Here is a 22922-nt window from a genome sequence, read left to right as displayed (position 1 = left end):
ACCTCTGATTTTTTTTGTAGTTTTTTCCTTTTGCAGCTGATTTTCCATTTAAACTGAAACACTGCTGTGAAAATTGTTATTGCAACTTCTTATGAGTTTTCAGTAATGCACAAAGACATCAAAATCTATTAAGTCACAGTCAAAAGAGAGGACTGAAATAGTTTATCCAGAATATAAGAAAATATTTCCCATTACCTATCGGTTGTTAAATACAAACATTGTCTATTTTGTGGCAGCTTTATTACAGTTTCACTCAAAAATATTATTTTTTTAATGTTTGATTATATTTAACTGCCACTTACTTTGGCCAAAACTGTGGCTACACAATAACATTTAACTTCAATTTACATCCCGCCAAAAAATAACATGTTTTCTTGCTCGTCTTTGTATTCGTGACCATACGAATGATTTCTGTGTCAGACTGTGTTGATGCTTAAAAATTTGTTCTTGTTAACCTGTGATTTTGTTCTTTTTAGTGGCCAGGAAGATGAACTGCAAGAAATGTTGAAGCCCAAACTAGCAGCCAACATAGAAAAGGCCAGAATTGCCATGTCTCGGCTGGAGGAAATTTTTACTCAAAACCCTGCATTACAGACAACATCTGTAATGCGTCAGCTTCTTGATGTTTACAAAGATTGTAGGTTAGTATATCAAATCCCCTTGATTTTTAGAGTACTACTTTGTACATACTGTAATTTGATAAGTATCCCAATTTCACTAGATCTTTTTGTGTCAGTGCTATCATAGACTAAATTTCTGTGTGTGGGGCATGCACTTCTGCCTCCAATAACTTGCCGTAAATAGTTCGATTATCTGTTCCCCCCCCCCCCCCCCCCCCAAACATTCTGCAGAGGAACATGTTAATTTTGTATGCGTTGCAGAGATAACAACTTGTTCAGAAGAGAATATATAACTTTCTTTTGGCTGATACCGAATTGATTTAAAAACAAATCTCCATCTTACTTTGCTTGTAGTTTCCAGGAATCATCTTATAGCATTTGAGAAATACTTTTGCTATTTTGCTGAGCTTTGGATATAAGTGAACACTTTGCTTTATTTTTCATTAACCCCCTCTCTGATTGCTTGTGACTAGGTGAGAAACTTGAAGAGGGGAGGTTCTGACATCTAGGTCACTGATTTTGATAAAAGTTTTGCAAGGATATTCTATATTGAAAATAAAGAGAGCCGTGTTTTGGTGTTTTGCTAGACACTCCCTAGTTTTAAAAAAAAGCGTAGGTCCGAGTTGTTGATGGTAATCAGATTTTCAATGTTATACATCAAGAGAGTGTCTAAAAAGAACATTTTTTTTATTAGTATAGTATGGGGTTTGAAGTTAATTATGTTAAAGCTATTAACATTTTTGTGTTTTCACACTGTAGCTTGGCTACCTGTCATTCCATGTGTTTAACAGAGAGAGGTTAGCAGTTAAGTGATAGAGCCATTAGACTAACAAATTGCTGGCCTATGTTCGATTCTTGGTCAAGGGTCATCCCCCACGCCCCCTCTCCCCTTATTAAGTAAAATATTGAAAGATGTGCTTAATGGCCAAATAAATATAAATAATGTATTTACTGTTGCTTCCAGTGTGATACATAGTGCAAAAATACATAAAGTATATTATTGCGTAATGCTGAACGATCGTATATTTGTGAGCATTTTCGCAATTGGTCGGGTAAAACTTGTCACAGATATACGTGAAACGTAAATATTTCTTGCCCCATGCACAGTGCATGAACAAAATCTCACAGCATTGTCATGTTTTCCTGTACATTGTTCGTGATAAACATATCTTATTCATCTTACTAAACACAGATCTCTCAGATATCAATTATGGGTGCATACCAAGGGTATGAAAGCATATGTGGGAGAAAGAAGTGGATAACTGGTTATGGATCAACACATGAATTTTAGTAACATCTGCCATATATTTTAATTCTCTGCTCTGCTGTGATGTTGCATGATTTTGAAGTCGTGTGATGAAATTCTTTACCTGTGGAAAAAATAAATGTCACACAGTTGACAAAGCGGAGGTACATTTTGGTGGTATCGGTTTCATAGTGAAGGTCAGTTGTGTATCATGATCTAAAAAAGTCCTATCATAGTGTTTCGTGTGGGTTTGGCCACCCCATGCAGTGAGTGTCAGGTAAAATTTATTTTCCTAAGCATAATGTTTCACAACATGCTCCAGATATGATTGATACAGTTGGGAGGTCAACTTCCCCATTTCAGCATATGATTAAAACATTTCCAAATTCCCTCTGGAGAACTTCACTACTTGAGAGACCCATGGATCAAATTTTCCATGGTTCTTGCAAACACAAGAACACTTGTCAGCAGCAGTTTCATGGATGCAGAGATGGAATATTGTGCAGTGTATGAGTGTGTAACATTATTCACATTACCAGCTTGGACAGACATTTTCTTCTCGCCTTGATGTATCAACATACGTTTTATATTGACACGATCCTGTTTGGTTATTGTTTATAACAAGATCTCAAGTCATAGGTTGTAATCAAGGCTTTGGTCTGCCATTGAAAGAGCTCGGCAACTTAAAGTGCTTTTTCAATAGATGTCACTTGTTTCTCGGGAACGTAATTGTGCCGTGACGTTGACATACCCTTTGCCTTGCTTTGAACCTCTTTGCCCATGATGACGATGCTGTGAACTAAAACGCATTCTATTCAGATTTATCTGCACTTTGCTACCATAGAATTTTGCTGACGAGTTGTTGTTACATGCTCTGCATATTCATTGGCCATTAATCAACTGTGGATCCTCTGTTTTGGGTGTCTACTTTCCACCTCATCAGTAACTCCTTTCTTGTTAATCTTAAAGTTGTTCCTTTGGTACATCGTATTTTCAGACTCCAATTAGGTTGTCGTTTTTCCAGTGTAACTGCAGTTGTTTTGATATCCAATGGTATTTGCTCATGCACCTTCCATCTCTTTGATTCTGGTTTGTAAGCTGAATCTTCCTTCTCGCCCCGATTTTTCAGATGACGACATTGATGCACTTGAGTTTTGTCAGCAGTGTTGGTACATTTGATAAAATTTGGAAGAGCTTTGGTTTCATTTTCATGGACAATGTCTTTGATTTTTACAAAAGTCATTTCCCAATGCAGATTCCAAAACCATTGATGCAGTTAATTGCCAATCAAACAAGATCTTCCAGAAATCAATGGGCACACAGATGGTAGTGCAAAGCTATTGTCTCAAATTAAATTTGAGAAAATTTGTATGGAATCAGCGAGCTGTTGTTTGCTCTCATTGCTCAAGTTTTCACTAGTATGTACAACTTCCACATTTTTAACTTCACATTCTGCTGGCAAACTTGTCAAAGGTTGCTGACCCTCCCCATTTTGGTAGTTTACTGACATAAACATGTCACTGGCAATATGAAACAGTTTGATTGCTCACCAAGCAGCTCTGTGAATTCATGAAAAACACTAAAGGTTAAGTGAGATAACAGAGTGCCTCGACTGCTCGACCACCAGCCTCGCTCTGCTAAATGCATAGAATGACGGGTACCCAAGCTATAGCATGAAAACACAAAAACATTAATAAGTTGAAAATTATTAACTTTGGACCCCATATTGTATTAATAAAACATGTTTGTTTTTAGATGATCTTTCAGTGTACAGCACTGAAAATAAAATGTTTCATCATCAAGTTTGGAAGAGAGATAGCGTAACTTTTTACGGCAGATCTTAAGATATTTTATATCAGTAAACAGCTTGTGATGTTGATTGGTCAGACTGTTTAAAAAAATAACAAAATCTTCAGGAGTCTCTGCAAAAGGCGGGTCATCGTCATCATGTAGTCTAGTAAATATGGTACTTTTGTAGTTGTTGGGCAGGTCTATAAAAGCTACCCAACCTAAAGGTATACTACACACCTTCAAAAACAGTTGAGATTTAACAATCAATACTGAACAACATCTGGAGCACTAGTGACAGAAGCTTCAACGAAACACAGGTTTCGATCTTATTTTCCTCTATCCTTTCAACTAACTTCCCATCATAGAGAGAATTCAGTTCAGTGTGGACTACACAATGTGGTGCAACTTTATATTTTTTTTACGTAAACAGAGAAGCAATAAGTGACAGAACAAGTCTTCAGGAATGAGCCAATTGATCTATTTGCTCAACAGAAAAATATTTTCAATCAGTCGAGAACTAAGTCATTAGTGTACGAATTGTAGGGTTGGATATGAAATTCTTTTGTGTATCAGATCATTGAAAGATTTGGGGAAATTGAAGTAACAGATGCACCAGCCAAGTTTTAAAAGTTAAAATCATCCCAACCACAAGTATGCTCTGAACACAGTTTTCATGTAGATATAGTCCTACTGGATGTTATTTACCCTTGCCTTCCTTCGACCTTTGGACTGATTGCTTCTTCTTCTTCTTCTTTAGTGTATCTGTCTTGCAACAGGCTTCAACTGAAGGCTCTCCTTGTGTCCTGTTCTGAGCACGTCCCTTCATCTGTTCGTATGTTTGTCCTCTTCTGATGTCATGCATCATTCCATTTCTCTTCCTATCTCTTTCTCTTATTTCTTGCACTTTTCCCTCTATAATTCTTTGTTGCAGAGATTTTTCCTCTGTCCTTTCACTTCACATTAAGCATTCTTCACAGTTCTCCATAGCCACACTTCAAAACTTTCCAAATATATTTCTTTTTAACTGTCCATGGTTCACTATTGTTTAACACTACACTCCAGACATAATCCACAGCTGCCTTGGAATTCTTCTAGATGTTTAGTAATAGCTTCACCTTTTCATATGCTCTCTTTCCCATAGATATCCTCCCCCTTATTTCTTCTGTACAGCTTTCCATTCCATGTTATTAAGCTTTGCAGGTTCAGAAAGGATTTTGCTTGTGTCCGTTTTCCATCTAGGAATTGGGTCTTCCTTTGTTGCTCATTCTCATCACTTTTGTCTTTCCAATATTCAGCTTCATTCTATACTTCCCTTCTTGCAATACTCTTCAGCATCTTATGTAGCTCCTCATCTGATTCCGCCAGCACTGCTTGATCATCCATGTATTTTATGGTTTTTATCATTTCTCTTCCATTTACAGTGCCTCTAGCATTTTGCTGATTTTCCTGCTAATTATAAGGTATAACAGAGCACTGCAAATGTATTATGTGCATGTGTGGTCTACACTCACCTACAATGAATCAGTGAGAAGGTGAATAAACTTGACATGTCTTAGCAGAATTTGCCAAAGAGGATGTCTAATGACACAGCCGCTGAGCTGGCATATATGGCCATGTGGATTCCAAATGGCTGTACCCACTTGTGCATAATCAGTGAAGCCACAGAATGTACAGCAGCAAAACGAAAGCCACTTGAATACTTCCTTTATGCACCACTTCACTGTGCATTGCATTTTGATGTAGGTAGTTGCCTTGTTTCATTACCCATGTAATAGGGCCATGCATCTGTTGGGTTACACTTGGCAAGTACTAGCTTGTGTAAAGGCAAGTGAAGGAACTGTCGTCGAAGTGAAGCTGAGCTGTATGAAAAATGTGTGATGGGGCATGAGAACCACTTGCACAGCTTTTCCAAGCATGACGCAGGTTGACATTTTTCATACCTAGAAATAATTACCAGAAGAGAGAGAAGCAGAAAGTGATAGAAAAAACCCTAGAACTGACTGAGGATTGAACACCAGAATGTTTGATTTGTACTGTGACACACACTTAGAGCCATCAATCCAGAACACACTTAACCATCAGTCCAGAGGCGTGTACAATACTTAAGTGGCAATATATTAAGTCATTCTGGGCAGTAATGACACATCCAGCACTCTGGGTCATATATTATTGGGAGGAGAGACTGTTGGGGAGAAACTGGTGAAACAAACTACCCTGCTGTGGCACAGTTCCTTCCAGCTACTGAAAAGAAATAAACTTCTGTTAATATTGTTTTGAACATGATGCTGCCCTTCTGTTTTGACGGCTGTCACAGAGGGCACAGAGAGCCAATTAAATGTCAGTTTCTCCAAGGTGGCTATGAAGTACAAATGGCAACGTTAACGCTTCGATGGGTGCGCCTTTTGTACATCCACGAGTGGGCACGTTGTGGCTTTTACATTGCAATTAGTATTACATTTTTAACCTAAGGAAAAATAATCTTTAGATAATCGCCAGTTATATTTTATTGGAGAAAAGATAACATTATGTGGCTTTATAAAAATAAACTCTTATTTATTTGTTGCCTTCACAATTGTCCATTATTGTCATTATAATTTATAACAAGCCAATATTCTTTATTGCCTTCATGGTTCTTTTAATTATATCACTTAAATGCACTGATTCACATGAAAAGAAAATTACAAGGGAACACATTATGAAATGGAGCATTCATAAACTCCCACTCCTTTATATGATTGTGATCAAATTAGTCAATTTCCATCAGTAGCTCTCTCTGTATCTATCACACTATGTTTCTTGCTTAAATTTTTCTTGCATTTCATACATATTGTTTTGGTTCTGTTGTTTTTATGCCTGTCACATATGTAACAAATTCCAGGTAGCACATCTGTTCTACAGTGTCTACTGCTCCTTTGGTAGCATTGTAGTCCAAATTCATTCTCGATTTCTTAGTCTCTTGATCTATTTCATTTGTGCTGTGCATTGTCGATAAAAAAAATCACAGCTTTGTTCTTTTTAGGAACAGTCGAGACCATACAAAAATTGTCTTGAAGACCGAATAGACATGACTGGACTCCTCGGGTTTTATTTGCTTGAAATTCAAACTTTAGCCTAGGAAATTTCAGCATTTCAGCCATTCAGCCAGAGGGTAGCTGCTGTAGTAATTGTCAGTCTTTATGATTTCTGTTTGTTTTCTCAGTTGGTGCCACTGATCTTTGCACAATGTCATCAGGCTAGTTAGACTTCGGGTAGGGTCCCGGCATCTGCTTGCCAAAGTGAATTTCAGAGTTCAGGGTGTAAAATGTTTTGGCATCATACAGGGCATAAATTTTGATCCCATGTTTTGGAGGCTTATTACAGATATACTGTACAAATCTGCAGTGTTCTCTGAAAGGATGCAACATCTCGTCAGTAGTGACAAACTCACTGACATTGTAGAGAGCAAGGCAATTGTTGACAAACTCTTGATGGAGTCCCAAATAGGTACTAGTTTGTCACTTTTTTTTCTTTCATTCTGGGTACCTAAGTTGTCGAACCTGAGAGTTTGAATCAGAAAGCAAAAGCGCTTATAGCTGAAAAGAGCTCATAAAATAATCATTCCTTTACCACCTGCATCCCACAGTTCACAACAGTTTCTTTTACCTATTAGATATAATGCACCTAAAAGAGCCTTTATCTCTGGTTTTGTGGTGTGTCTGCAGGCTCATTCTCTTGAATATTGAATTTCAGCTCTTTTATTATTCTGGATGTATCGGTTTGTATTTCCCACAATGTTGTCAATCATCCCATCAGTAAAAAATAGCTAAAATGCATAAATTTCTTTTTCTGTAATTTCAGCACTTGCTTTTGGACCTGGCAAAACTTTTAGGATGTTCTTGGCCTTTGTTTTAGAAAAAGAAGGAAACTGTTCACTTATCCAAATAGTTTCTTTAACTTTTCCTACGTAAAATTAGTAATCATCTTTTTGTTGTCTCCTTGCTTCAACCAGGTGGTCATCTGTTTCCTCTGTTGACTGTTCGGAGTCACTACTGTGGTTTTCTTCTTCAATAACTTCCTCTTCCGACTCAGATTCACATGAATCTGACAATTCTTGTAATTCTTCTTCTGACAATTCTCACAATACTTTCTCATAGTCTTGAGGACATAAAATTAGAAGGCGCCTGTCAAATGCCGTCTTTTTCTCCATTCCCATGCTTTTATGAGACCTAATGACACACATGTTGTTATAAAAGTAATATATTTTAGCAAATCAGCACCCAAGATTGTAAAAAGTATTAAAAAATTGCATATGGTAACTTTGATTTGATTCGAATATTCATTATATACTAATATAAAAGAAAGATTGCCTGGAGGCAAAAGAGAAACACAAGTATAGAAAATACTTACATCACAAGGCACGTAGCGGCAAACACCCCGCAAATGCTTCACTCACATTTCAAACAACAACAGCGACGAAACTGCTGAAAGCATGAATCGCACAAATGTAGTAAGTGGTGACATGTGTTGAGAATAACAAATATGTATCTGGACGTGGACACAACTGTAACCCTATCTGTGATATTAACAGAAAACTAAATCTTGCCGCTAACTGCCGCAGGCATGCCCTCCGAAGGGTTAATAAATGTCATCACATTTATTCAAGGCACAATATATATAGTTGGAGTGTTTGGATGAAATGCACAAGTTCACTAAAGATCACTTGAAAGCAAAGTACAAACTGGATAAATTACGTGTTTGTGATTTGGAGTCCAATGCAGGCTAGCAAACTTGCTGGCCATAGTCCAGTCTGTAAATATTCATAAACCAGAGTTGAAATCTGGAAGGTCACTCAAAGGCTGCTTGATGATCATTGCTAGGCAACTTGGCTAACTTGGTGGTAGCTACTTTACTTCACTTGAGCCATGGTACAGCACATACCACAACAAGAACTGGCTAACTTGGAGCTGTGTGACTCCCAAATAATGGTTGAGCAGAAGGTTACCTATCCTGCTGTCTTTCTGCACACGTGACCAGCATAAGGAAGTAGTGCGGTGACTTTGGCTCCGCCTGTGACGCATGTGGCACCACCTGTCCGAGTGGCTCCTTACACAATCTGGACTTTGAAGATGCTGTTTTTATGGTGCTATTGTCTGCCGAGTGGGCAATCTGGAAGATCGGGCTGTACTGCCGAAGGGCAAAAGCCCCATGATACACCATCTTCAATACATGGTTTTCTCCTGTGGTGAGACACTTGGCATTTGTCTGATATGTCTCTAGTCTGGCAGCCTGCCAGGTTGTGATCACTATGGTAGTACCTAACTGGTGTGTGGACATAACCATTGAGTCTGGAGGGGGACTTCTTTAAAAAAGACCACATGTTGCTACCCTGTGTGTGCCAATTTCTGTCTCCACATATGCAGTGCAGTCTGAGGCATTTGTGTTTTTTCCACCCACCAGTCCAGACCCTAGCAGACAGCAGTGAACCATTGACCAGGCAGTTTTAAATGTGTTTCTGTGCAACAACATCAGACGTTTGCAGCAGATTAAATACACTCTCAATGATCATACAGACAAGACAATGCAGTAATCACATTGAACGGCCCAGTGTACTCTTTGTTACTTTGCACAACTGTCTAATTGCAGTCGTAGTAGTGGTGTTGTGCCATACCCTGTATGAGTTAAGAAAATGATATGACCGCCATTTAAAAAAGACAAATTATTTTGTCCCATTTGAACTTACTAAGTGAAATTGTGCTCTTTGATATTAATGAGGCTTACTGCTTTCTTGTTTTGACTTTGTTTCATGTCTCTTCAGTGCCAGAGATCAGTGTGGTGATGACCTTTTTAGTCACTCAAACCATTACTTGACAGCTACATTATCTACATGTATACTACACAAGCAACTGTGCAGTACATGGTAGAGAATTATTCCCACCAGTATTTGCAGTCTCTGTCCTATACCATTTGTGTACTGAGTGAAGGAAAAACAATCGTCTCAGTGTCTATGTAAATACCTTGCTCTCATGACCACTGCACAAAATATAAGATAGTGGCACCAAAATTGTTGCACAATCTTCCTCAAATACCGGTTCTCTGGATTCTGAGTTTCACAAGAATGTCACTGATCTTTGTTTAAGTAGCAGTTTATGATCACTTGTATTCTGATAACTAAGTTATAACTAAAGATTGAGTAGCTTGACTTTATTTCCCTTTTGGACAGAACAGAGTGAAGTGACATAGCAAATAATCTACACACATTTTGCAGAATGGGGATAAAGCCCTCACACAGTCATTCTGTGATTTCATTAAATCATTACAGATGAATGCTAGAGCAGAGTTTTTTCTTATCTTTAAAACTAGTTTTCTTTGTTTATTTACCTCGTGTAAGGAGTGCTACTACTTGACACCCTTCAGTTCCCTTTGGAAGAAAGTTTCAAGAAATGTAAATAGTACATTAAGGTTTGTTTGAGGAACCACTGAGCTATCCAGGAAACAAAATCAACCATATTTCATTCGGTATTAGGACACCCAATAACTGATATAAATGTTGCAGACATTACTACTACAGTTGGTTATGAGATATCACTTCTTCGCCCCACACCCTGACCTTATCACTCCCAAACAGTTATTTCTTGTGGTAAGTACAAAGAGTTATGCACAATAGGTAAGAGGAAAACTGAGAAGATTGATTCTCTTAGTGTTATAATAACTGTTCCATTGAGATTTAATGTGGTGATGGGGTATCAGCCTCACTGCAGGCCAGACAGATTAGTATGAATGGATTCATTGGCACATACAAAGTAGCTGTGTCAAAATGAAAATTGTACAAACAAAATAAATGAGACAAATTAATAAATACCATACTGCTTTTTTGCAGTTTACTATGACTGTGTTTCTAAATCAATTTACATTGCCTAAATTCGCAACTCACATTTTTCAACTTATTTTATAGCAATGTATTTTAGATGTTGAAAAGCATCTTCGACCACTACAGTAAACTGCGTTAACAATTCACTAGTAAAAATTACACAATCTTATAAGCAATGATAACACTGAATTACATTTCTAACCATTAACAATTTTGAATTAACAATGTTGTGCTACATTGTATCAAAGATTTGTACCACATGCAGGGAAAGTGGAAAAACATCATCCACTATGTTACAACATGGACGAAAGTGTGCGTTGAGTGATCTTCACAGTCATTGCCGAGGACTGTAACAAAAAGTAAGTGCATGACAGCTGCTGAAGTCACTGCAGAAGTGAATGTTGCACTTGTGAATCCTGTCTGCACCAAAACAACACAAAGGGATCCATAAGCAGGGAACTCTAAGGTGAGCTGGAATTCCAAAACCACTCATTAATGATGCAAAAGCTCAGAACAGGAAAACTTGATCTGGTTGCCATAAAACCTGGACTATGGAGCAATGGAAGAAAGTCATTTGGTCAGATGAATCTTGTTTCACACTGTTCCAACTTCTGCCCAAGTTTACATCTCAACAGTGAAACATCGTTGGGGTTCAGCGATGATTTGGGCAGCCATATCATATTACATGTGTCCCACAGTTACTCCGCAAGGTCTTATTATGCCAAGGATTGTGCGACTTTCGGCTGGTCAAGTTGATCCGCAAATACAGTGTTTATTCACCAGTGATGGTGATGTGTTCCAAAAATAACAGTCCCATGTTCACACGCAGCTCGCATTGTCCAGAACAGGTTTTGTGAGTACAAGTATGAATTATTCTGGCTACCAGTCACCACACCTCAATATTATTCAGCCTTTGTGGTCTGCTTTGGAGAGAATGGTGTGGGATCGCTATCTGCATCCATCATCATTACCTGAACTTGCAACTCTTTTGCAGGAAGAGTCTCATGAAAACCACATAATGTCTGTATTTATCTGTTACAAGATGATTGGAAGCTGTTTAGAATCCCAGTGCAATTCCTACACCATATTAGGCTTGGTAATGTGTTGTTTTTGTGGTGTTTCCATATTTTTGTCCACCCCCCCTGTAATGCACACAATACTGATCAGCTCTGTCCACTCCTCTCAGCTTAACAAATTGAAGTAGCGGTTTCTGTCTGTAACCAGTGATCAGCTATATTTTGTGACTAAAGAATGTACTAAACATGATCACTGATCTCTTGTTGTGGAAAGATACACACATCATTTATGTAATACACTGATAGGCACAAAGATAAAATTGCTGAAGCTTTTTGTTTTTTGAGATCAAGTGGAAAGGCTTTCTAGCATAACTGGCCCCGTTGTATGCTTTCTCATTTAATGTAGTTTCTAAGCAATTGTAGGGATTGTGTAGAACCTGCCATGTAGATAAGAAAGCCGATGCCATCAGTGCATGCTTGCAGATTTTGTGCCAAATGAATCGCTATCCATAGAGGTAAACAGCATATCAGGATGAATAAGAGCAGCAGTCGTTGTCTTGACATAATATGTAATGTGAGAAAAAACATAACTGTCTTCCGAATAACACAAACAAAAAATGCAGAAGCCCCACTGTATGGGGTTCTTTAGATTACAACACTTTAGCTGAATGTTTTCTTTGAAACCATCTGTGCTCTCATCTGTAATAATTTCCGTTACATTAAGGTCTTTACAGTTATTAGCAATATATTCGCCCACAAACTTCACTTTGTCCTTTCTAGTATGCTTACTGCCTTGAACTGCAGCAGGAAAACTACACCCAGCATCCAAAATATCTGAAAAAACTGGAGATGAGAGATAAAATTCTTGAAGAATACAGTTCAGTCTAGTCAATCATCAGCAGAATATCCACCTAATTCTGCCATCCAGTTCAGACCCATGTTCAGTTTAAAACCAAGGAATGCCTTCATTTCTTTTGATGAAACGTCTTTCCAGGAGCACCACACTGAATATTTTGTCCCTCTGCGTACAAGTTTGTTGTGATCACCAACAAATCAAAGTAGAGTTGATGAAATATAGCTGAAAATATTGAAGTTCTTTTGTTGGGCAAGCATTTTGACAAATAGTGAATCCCTGTGGTTTGACAGAGTATATAATTTTGATAATATCACCACCACATCATGATAACCTGCCAGTCACATGTGAGGGGTTGCACATTGTCACTTCCATCTTCATTGCTACTTTCAGATTCACTTGCACGGACACAAACACACACAGGAATAGATTCTTTGTGTGTTTTCTCATCAGTGAACTCTGCTTCTTCTTCAGTATCTTCCAAAAGCCACCTCAAGATATCATTGTTACTTACAAATCTTCTGCCTGTCATTTTCATACAGGCACAAATCCTGCAGGACACATACAATCTCTGGTGCATTTTGGAGCACATGATCACTATGAAAGACAGTGGGTAACTTCTACTGTTTGTTTTCCAGAGTTGGCACAATGTGACAAAGCATGTTGGAACAGAAACGAATAATCATTATGCTTTGTGAGATCTAACATTACAGCAGAAAGCATTGAAAGCTCAATGGTATTCAGTCCTTGAAGGTAAACTCCCAGAGTTAAAAATGTAACACTATTACCCCCCCCCTCCCCACCACACACACACACACACACACACACACACACACACACACAGAATTCTTTTAAATGTCTGTCAGCAGCACTGAAATTTTGCCTATTGAGGGTAAGTAATTGCCAGCATGTCTTTCCCATAAAATTAGAGTTTTCTCTATTAAGTAAGTTATGCGCAACAATTTTATGACTGGTTGATGCTAAATTATTTTTAATGTATTCGTAATGTGGAAAAAAATCTTAATTACACTCTCTGCATTTCCTTCCACTAACATTCCTCTTCTGACAATGAATTGTAATAGTGTATTCATTTCACAAATCTTAATGATATTCCAAATGTTTCTGATTCAGATTTTTTTTTTATACCTTGCGATATATTGCAAGTATTGTCTTTATTGATTGTAGGTATCTCGATAAACTGATGGGTACATCTTTCTTCCATGAAAGCCATTTCCAAGGATTATTGGAACGTGTTCGTGAACGTGGTCGTGCAAATGTAGCTCAGCGTGTTGCCGATCAAGTGAATAGATTGTTTCATCGGAATCAACAAGTACCTGCTATTGACCAGGATGACTCTGGCGACCAGGACATTGATCCATCACGTGATATTGCATTAGCATCTGGAGAGTTCCTGTTGAGTGAGAACTTGGCAAGCCTTGAAAGGCGTGTCGTGACTGCTGCTAACAATTCACGAAACTCGGAGACTGCACCAAGCCGGAAATTACAAGTAAGACTACCTCAATTTGTTAAGGCACTTACAACATTAATTTAATAAATATTGTACATCTAAAACAAAGATGGTAAGGCTGTTTCACTTTTTATGGGTACATCATTGCCATACGAGTGAAGAGACATTGCAAATGCTTGTAGAATGTGCTATGCTCATAGGTGAAAAATTGCCTACAGTCAGTAATATTTGATTGTGGATGACCTGTTTCAGGAAATAAATCTTCCATAACTGCAATTGATTTCTTTGTGTACTTATTTATTCTGCTGTAAATGGTTTTGAAGCTAAAACCTTTTCATAAAATGCTCCTTAACATAGTCTTTGTCCAAAACTCTTAGCAGTTGTAAAGATGCCACAAAAGAGGACGAAATTACATATTCTCAGCGAAACTATATTATAAGTTCCCTTTATATTAACTAGCATATGTTGGAGTCAGATCACATCACTAATGTTGGTTTCAAGTAGCATGAGTAATTTTGGTCCAAATGCCTGTATTTTGTGGCATCCACACAACTGTTACGTCTGTATAATGACAACATTGATTGTCATCATGCTTTGGTTGTCTTCAGTCTGAAGACTGGTTTGATGCAGCTCTCCCTGTTAGTCTATCCAGTGCTAGTCTCTTCGTCACGTAATAACAACTGCACCAATGTCCATTGGAACCATCTTACTGTATTCCTCTCTTGATCTTGCAGTTTTTATTCCCCCATCCCACCCTTTCCCTCAAATACTTCCATACAAGGCCACTCTCCAGAAGTTATAGGCTTAAAATTTAAGTGATAGCATTCTAAACACATAGCAGCGCTATTAATATTTAAATTTTTTCATGAATAGCTAATATATAATTAAATAATTTGTAGGTTAAGTACTAAGCTGTTAGGCTAAGCCTGAGTTAATTATATTAAATAATAAAATAATTTTATTGCATGCAAAAAAAATTCTCTTTTACATCAAACTAAAACATCGAGGCTTTTTTACAGCATATCTCTTGATGACGTCATCAATAAAACTTTCTGTTGGCTCGTCGTCCCCTTCAGTTGAAATCTTGACACAAGCTTGGAGCGTTTCCTGACCCATCCTATTCCTTAATTTTGTCATCACCCTGTTCATTGTACTAAATGACCTTTTCACACTGCAAGTCAAAACAGGAATGTACAGTACACATTCAGCGAGTGTCCATAGTGCTTCGTAGCCGATTCAGCTCTCAGAATGAAAGAAGCAACATCAGAAGACGTATCGTCTAATTTGTTACTAACAACATACCTAAAAGAATGCAAGTCTGCAATAACAGTGTCGACATTTGTAAGTCACAAAATCGAGCACAGTTCTTTACAGTCATTATCACTAAACTCTAGAAATTTTTTAAAACTTTCAAAATATGCACTTAGTTCCATCACTTTTATTGCCTTCTCATCAAACTGCTGCTCAGTTTCATCAATCATACTTTTAAGAAATCTCCTTTTCATAGCTTGAATCTGCTCCTCTTCGTTCGTGAATAGCACACCTTTAACTTCTGTTGCGTCCTCCTGCAGCTTTTTAATTTTATTAAGAGTTTAATTTTCTGCACTATGTCCATCGTAGTCACAAAGACAGTCAATGTGTCTTAAATGTTCCAGAAACAAGTAGAGGGATTTGCGAAATTTTAAGTGATTGTCTCTGCTAAACTTTGCGTAAGACTGCATTTAACATATCATCCAAAATCACTAAACCTAGAATGAAATTGGAATTCATCATTTCTAACAAGATTCCTCCAGCTAAACTTGTTCAATCCGCGCCGCCCTTGTGTATATGTTCACATGCCATTATAATTGACTTGTAGGTTAGGAAAATAGCATGAACTGTGCGATAGGTACTTAACCATCGGATGTCAGCAGCTTCGGGTATTTTTAAAACAGGTTGCTCTGAAGCACACTGAATTTCATGGAAAACATTTTCTCGTTTGGAAGAACCATGAAAAAGTTTCTAAATGTCTTTAACAACATGTAATGTGCGTTTTATAATGGGGTGTTTATTCCTAGAGTTCATGGCAGCAATTGACAAAACATGTGCTCTACAGTGAATGTATGGCAGCTTATGGCCCTTCCTCTCTGACAACCGAGTGTGGTCTCCTGAGATAAAACCACTAAAATTAGGAGCACCGTCGAAAGAACAAGATAATAATCTGTTGTAAGAAAGTTTTCTTTTCTTTAGTTCAGTATCAGTTACTGTAAAATGGATTCAGCTGAAGTGCTTTTCAACTCAACGAGACATAAAAACTCTCCCTTCACTTCAAACGATGGAGATGGTGCAACACATCGAACTACTAAAGACGGTTCACTTTGGTTAACATTTGTAGATTCGTCTGCCATTAATGAAAAATATTTGTCATGGAGAAGCGTTTAATCTTGAAAGTCTAAAGACTCTCCCAAACAAGTCAACAATTCTGACACAGTATACTTACTAAGATATGTGGACCTTCGCTCTGAAATTTTAACCACTTTTCAAGATTAATGTCGCTTTTAAGTACTACCGTATGAATTAGAGGTTCATATTTTGTTGTGTGGGGTATTTCTTCCTTACTAAGGAAATACAGACTTTGAATTAACGATGACAATGCTTAGCGGTTTAAAGCTTTTTCATTTTGTTTAAATATCTGTGTATGAATTGGAGCCTTTAATCCCTGTAATCTACAGTTTTCAAGTGCAGCGGCTCTTGCACGTTTTTCTCAGTTGGCTTGCTTTTCTAGTTTTCCCATGCTTCCTAAATTTAGTGAAAGGTACAGAAATGAACACTCCTCCTGTTTTCTGTAGAGTTTCGATATCGTTTTTTAAATGCATTTAACACAATTTGCAGAAAGCCCCACCCCGCTGGTGATCAAAGTACAACCAATTGTACTGACACTCCCAATTTTGCTGATACTTAATCTCGCATTCAATACTTTGTTTAGAATTGCAATTTACGGATGGGCCAGAAATAGGACATTTATCGTTTGAAAACTGTGGAAGGGAAACTGAAGACTTAGTAGACCTACGCAATTCATCGTCACAATAACTAGCACTTCTTTCAGTAGACTCACACTCGTCTTTGTCTTTTGCAATACACTTCTTTTATTAGAAAAGAAAGAAATTAAAGTTTGTTGTTTTGACATTGTATTTTGGCACTAACACTTCTCTTTATGTTATAAATTAACGAAGATTGCACATAGTAGACTACATAATCACATCATACTTCCATAGTAACCTGTCAACTGACTGTTACAACCTTACAACAGTTTCAACAATGCATTGAGTTTTTATACAACAATGAAAGCTTAGATTATACTCGTAGAGCAGTGTTGCCAAACATTCCACTCGTGGCGGAATGTACCGCTTCTTTAGGCAAAAACTGTGTATCCCCATTGACACTGTGAAAATCATTGTCAAGTGTACACAAATATTTGGTTTGAGCTTTGGACTCATCGATTAGGAAAAATCTATATGGCTATTAAACCTTGGAAATATTCCCAATAATGCAATAAAAAAATTAAAACAATCTTTTATAATGTCAGATGCTATTTCCAATTCCGTAGTAATACCCGGGGATGTGTTTTGTGATATCTGGTTTATTCTAAGGGCAAATAAAGTATAGATACAAGTGGCAGATAAGAATAAAGTTCGCAGCGAAGGTGGGCTGCGTAACTAAGGGATTAGCTTACACATTAGGCCAATTGGAGGTGCAGTGAGGGAAGACATGAGAGAGGAAAGGCTGACTTGTTGTTGATAATTCTTCCGGGTTATATGGCCGTGGTCCATGGAATACTTCTATTCCATGGGCCACGGCCATATAACCTGGAAGAATTATCAACAACAGTACCATCCGGTCGTGAAAGCCTTCATTGTATGATTAAAAGGCTGACTTACTCCACATTCGGCGTTGCCAACACACCTTGCAACGCTTAGCTTTACCGCACACTTATTATACAGCAACTGTTAATTTGTTGGTGTTGGCAATAATAATAATAATAAAAACAGGACAATCGACGCTAAGTGTTCCGAACCAATAAGTAATGAAACCAAACTATATGGACCCAGCCACCACCAATTGTGTTACACATTCATTTTGCTTGTAAAAACGGCATGTCATCATGACTTCTCCATAGTTGACTCCAAACTTCGTTAGCAACAGCAGCTGGCGTAGTTTAAATTTTGTCAACGGTACAAGGTAACAGACCAGGTGATAATTTTTATGTTTCACCATAACTATAGATTGAATTTCTCGGGGGGGAATTTCCAATTTCTGGGGAGGGAGGGGGGAGGGGCTGAATTCATCACTGGATTATACTGTGTATCTAATCAGTGAAGAAATGTAACATAATTTCATATCTTTTGATACCAGTTTTCTGTTTTATTTTGTAGCCTTTGAAAATGACAAAATGTCAAGGTGTGTTCGGTGATTTTGGAAATAATAAAAAGTGTTATCAAGACATCTGAAAGCTATTAAAGTACATTCAAATGACAGCTTTGTCTCATAGCATTTTCATGCAAGTTGCAGGATCAGTATTGCCTCACGTGTACCTACATTCATGTGGAACCCAAACTGATCTGCCCGGAGTTTAGCATCTACCTGCTTTTCAATTTGTCTATAATAACTGTCAGTATTTTTCGACCATGACTTACTAAACTAATAGTTTGGTAAAAACAAAGATGCTGTAACTTACCAAATCAGAAAGCGTTGGTATGTTGGTAGACACAACAAAAAAACACACACACAAATTTCAAGCTTTCGCAACCCAAGGTTGCTTCATCAGGAAAGAGGGAAGGAGAGGGAAAGACGAAAGGATGTGGGTTTTAAGGGAGAGGGAGCGGAAAGACTTACCTTCGGGGGGAAAAAGACAGGTATACACTCGCTCGCTCGTGTGTGCGTGCACACACACACACACACACACACACACACACACACACACACAGGCAGACATATGTAAGTTCAAAGAGGTTGGGCAGAGATGTCAGTCGAGGCAGAAATACAGAGGCAAAGATGTTGTTAAATGACAGGTGAGGTACAAGGGATGGCAACTTGAAATTAGCGGAGGTTGAGGCCTGGTGGGTAACGGGAAGAGAGAGGATATATTGAAGGTCAAGTTCCCATCTCCGGAGTTCAGATAGGTTTGTGTCAGTGGGAAGTATCCAGATAACCCGGACGGTGTAACACTGTGCCAAGATGTGCTGGCCGTGCACCAAGGCATGTTTAGTCACAGGGTGATCCTCATTACCAACAAACACTGTCTGTCTGTGTCCATTCATGTGAGTGGACAGTTTGTTGCTGGTCATTCCCACACAGAAAGCTTATCAGTGTAGGCAGGTCAGTTGGTAAATCACGTGGGTGCTTTCACACGTGGCTCTGCCTTTGATCGTGTACACCTTCCGGGTTCCAGGACTGAATTCCTTACCCTCTCCCTTAAAACCCACATCCTTTCGTCTTTCCCTCTCCTTCCCTCTTTCCTAACGAAGCAACCGTTGGTTGCGAAAGCTTGAAATTTGTGTGTGTGTTTCTTGTTGTGTCTATCAACATACCAACCCTTTCTCGTTTGGTTAGTTACAGCATCTTTGTTTTTATATATATTTTTCCCACGTGGAATGTTTCCCTCTATTATATTAATAGTTTGGTAATATTCACAACTGTTAGCAACTGCTGTAATTGGAATTAATACATTCTTCTTTAAGTCTGAGGGTATTTCCCCAGCCTCTTATATCTTACACATCAGAAAGAATCATTTTGCCATAGCTGACTGTCCCAAGGATATCGCTAGTTCTGAGGGAATGTCAACTGCTCCAGGGTCTTTGTTTCGACTTAGGTCTTTCAGTGCTCTGTCAAATTCCTCTTGCAGTATTACATCTCCCATCTCATATTCACGTACTTCCTCTTCCCTATCTATCAAATTTTCTTCAACTTCATTTCCCTTGTGTAGCCCCTATACATGAGGGTGGTTTGGAAAGTTCTCAGAATCACCACGAGAGGTCAGCGCTAGCGCAACGAGTTGTTCACGTGGTATTCATTGAACTGTTGTCTCTAAATACATGCCACGTCAGCGCTCTTGGAAGAGAGCTGTGGTGGTGATGTGGCTCTGTTGTTGTTCCTGCGTAGTGATTTGCAAAGACGGAAAAAATAGAGATTCGAGCAGTGATTAAGTACTTCGTAAAGAAAGGTATGTAAGCAAAGGACATTCATGCCGATTTCCAGAATACACTGGGGGGGACTATTCCTTCAGAGTCCACTGTTGCCAAGTGGACAAATGAATAAGCTCACTCTATTCGTCCACCAGACTCAGAGGGTCATAGACACAGGTTCCCAGTTAGATGCAGTGTTTCTTGACTTCCGCAAGGCGTTTGATACAGTTCCCACAGTCGTTCAATGAACAAAGTAAGAGCATATGGACTATCAGACCAATTGTGTGATTGGATTGAAGAGTTCCTAGATAACAGAATGCAGCATGTCATTCTCAGTGGAGAGAAGTGTTCCGAAGTAAGAGTGATTTCAGGTGTGCCGCAGGGGAGTGTCGTAGGACCGTTGCTATTCACAATATGTGTAAATGACTTTGTGGATAACATCCGAAGTTCACTGAGGCTTTTTGCAGATATATATAATAGGGGAATAATAATAATAATATATAAATAATATAAAAAAATAAAGGGAAATATTTTTCCCACATGGAATCTTTCCCTATATATATAATAGAGGGAAACATCCCACGTAGGAAAAATATATCTAAAAACAAAGATGTGACTTACCAAATGAAATTGCTGGCAGGTCGACAGACACACAAACAAACACACACACAAAATTCAAGCCCTCGCAACAAACTGCCGCCCCACCAGGAAAGAGGGAAGGAGAGGGAAAGACGAAAGGATGCGGGCCCTAGGGGAGAGGGCAAGGAGCCACCCCAATTTTGTGTGTGTGTTTGTGTTTGTTTGTGTGTCTGTCAACCTGCCAGCACTTTCATTTGGTAAGTCACATTATATATATATATATATATATATATATATATATATATATATATATATATATATATATATATTATTAGAGGGAAACATTCCACTTGGGAAAAATATATCTAAAAACAAAGATGATGTGACTTACCATACGAAGGCGCTGGCAGGTCGATAGATACACAAACAAACACATACGTACACACAAAATTCAAGCTTTCACAAACAATGGTTGCTTCGTCGGGAAAGAGGGAAAGATGAAAGGATGTGGGTTTTAAGGGAGAGGGTAAGGAGTCATTCCAATCCCGGGAGCGGAAAGACTTACCTTAGGGGGGGAAAAAGGACAGGTATACACTCGCGCGCACACACACACATATCCATCCGCACATACACAGACACAAGCAGACATTTGTAAAGGCAAAGACTTTGGGCAGAGATGTCAGTCGAGGCGGAAGTACTGAGGCAAAGATGTTGTTGAAAGTCAGGTGAGGTATGAGCGGCGGCAACTTGAAATTAGCGGAGGTTGAGGCCTGGCGGATAACGAGAGGAGAGGATATACTGAAGAGCAAGTTCCCATCTCCGGAGTTCTGACAGGTTGGTGTTAGTGTGAAGTATCCAGATAACCCGGACGGTGTAACACTGTGCCAAGATGTGCTGGCCGTGCACCAAGGCATGTTTAGCCATAGGGTGATCCTCATTACCAACAAACACTGTCTGCCTGTGTCCATTCATGCAAGTGGACAGTTTGTTGCTGGTCATTCCCACATAGAATGCGTCACAGTGTAGGCAGGTCAGTTGGTAGATCACGTGGATGCTTTCACACGTGGCTCTGCCTTTGATCGTGTGCAACTTCCGGGTTACAGGACTGGAGTAGGTGGTGGTGGGAGGGTGCATGGGACAGGTATTACACCGGGGGCGGTTACAAGGGTAGGAGCCAGAGGGTAAGGAAGGTGGTTTGGGGATTTCATAGGGATGAAATAAGAGGTTACGAAGGTAGGGTGGACGGCGGAAAGACACTCTTGGTGGAGTGGGGAGGATTTCATGAAGGATGGATCTCATTTCAGGGCAGGATTTGAGGAAGTCGTATCCCTGCTGGAGAGCCACATTCAGAGTCTGATCCAGTCCGGGAAAGTATCCTGTCACAAGTGGGGCACTTTTGTGGTTCTTTTGTGGGAGGTTCTGGGTTTGAGGGGATGAGGAAGTGGCTCTGGTTATTTGCTTCTGTACCGGGTCGTGAGGGTAGTTGCGGGATGTGAAAGCTGTTTTCAGGTTGTTGGTGTAATGGTTCAGGGATTCCGGACTGGAGCAGATTCGTTTGCCACGAAGACCTAGGCTGTGGGGAAGGGACCGTTTGATGTGGAATGGGTGACAGCTGTCGTAATGGAGGTACTGTTACTTGTTGGTGGGTTTGATGTGGACGGACGTGTGAAGCTGGCCATTGGACAGATGGAGGTAAACGTCAAGGAAAGTGGTATGGGATTTGGAGTAGGACCAGGTGAATCTGATGGAACCAAAGGAGTTGAGGTTGGAGAGGAAATTCTGGAGTTCTTCTTCACTGTGAGTCCAGATCATGAAGATGTCATCAATAAATCTGTAGCAAACTTTGGGTTGGCAGGCTTGGGTAACCAAGAAGGCTTCCTCTAAGCGACCCATGAATAGGTTGGCATACGAGGGGGCCATCCTGGTACCCATGGCTGTTCCCTTTAATTGTTGGTATGTCTGGCCTTCAAAAGTGAAGAAGTTGTGGGTCAGGATGAAGCTGGCTAAGGTAATGAGGAAAGAGGTTTTAGGTAGGGTGGCAGGTGATCGGCGTGAAAGGAAGTGCTCCATCGCAGCGAGGCCCTGGACGTGCGGAATATACACAAATATATTGCTATTGAGGGAATTTTGAAGCTTGAACTACAAAAACTGGTATTTGGTTTATCAATCAGAAAAAAATGTGTGTTTCAATATTCTTGGAAATTCAACTGCTAAGGCAGTAAAATAGTGGGTGAAAGTTATTTTGAAAATGAAGAACCACTAAAGGTTTTTTAAGGCTACATGTATGACAATGGGTATTTGACTTCTTAATCAGAAATTAAAAAATATGTGTTTTAGTGTT

The 22922-nt window shown here is 39.0% G+C and overlaps 1 protein-coding gene across 7 annotated transcripts in view; it reads left to right on the top strand.

Moving 5' to 3' along the window:
• The window catches only part of LOC126236857 ((E3-independent) E2 ubiquitin-conjugating enzyme UBE2O-like), a 195294-nt gene that overhangs the window by 132421 nt on the left and 39951 nt on the right, over positions 1 to 22922 (top strand). For all 7 annotated transcript variants that reach the window (XM_049946472.1, XM_049946471.1, XM_049946474.1 and 4 more), the window contains 2 exons: positions 477 to 641; positions 13559 to 13880. In XM_049946472.1, the coding sequence (XP_049802429.1) occupies positions 477 to 641; positions 13559 to 13880 (487 nt within the window). The remainder of the gene's footprint in view (positions 1 to 476; positions 642 to 13558; positions 13881 to 22922) is intronic.

This window comes from Schistocerca nitens, chromosome 2 (assembly GCF_023898315.1).
Source record: "Schistocerca nitens isolate TAMUIC-IGC-003100 chromosome 2, iqSchNite1.1, whole genome shotgun sequence".
In the NCBI taxonomy this organism is placed as follows: Eukaryota; Metazoa; Arthropoda; class Insecta; order Orthoptera; family Acrididae; genus Schistocerca; species Schistocerca nitens.
The sequence above is the reverse complement of the archived record's forward strand: the minus strand, read 5'-3'. Positions and strand labels throughout refer to the sequence as shown.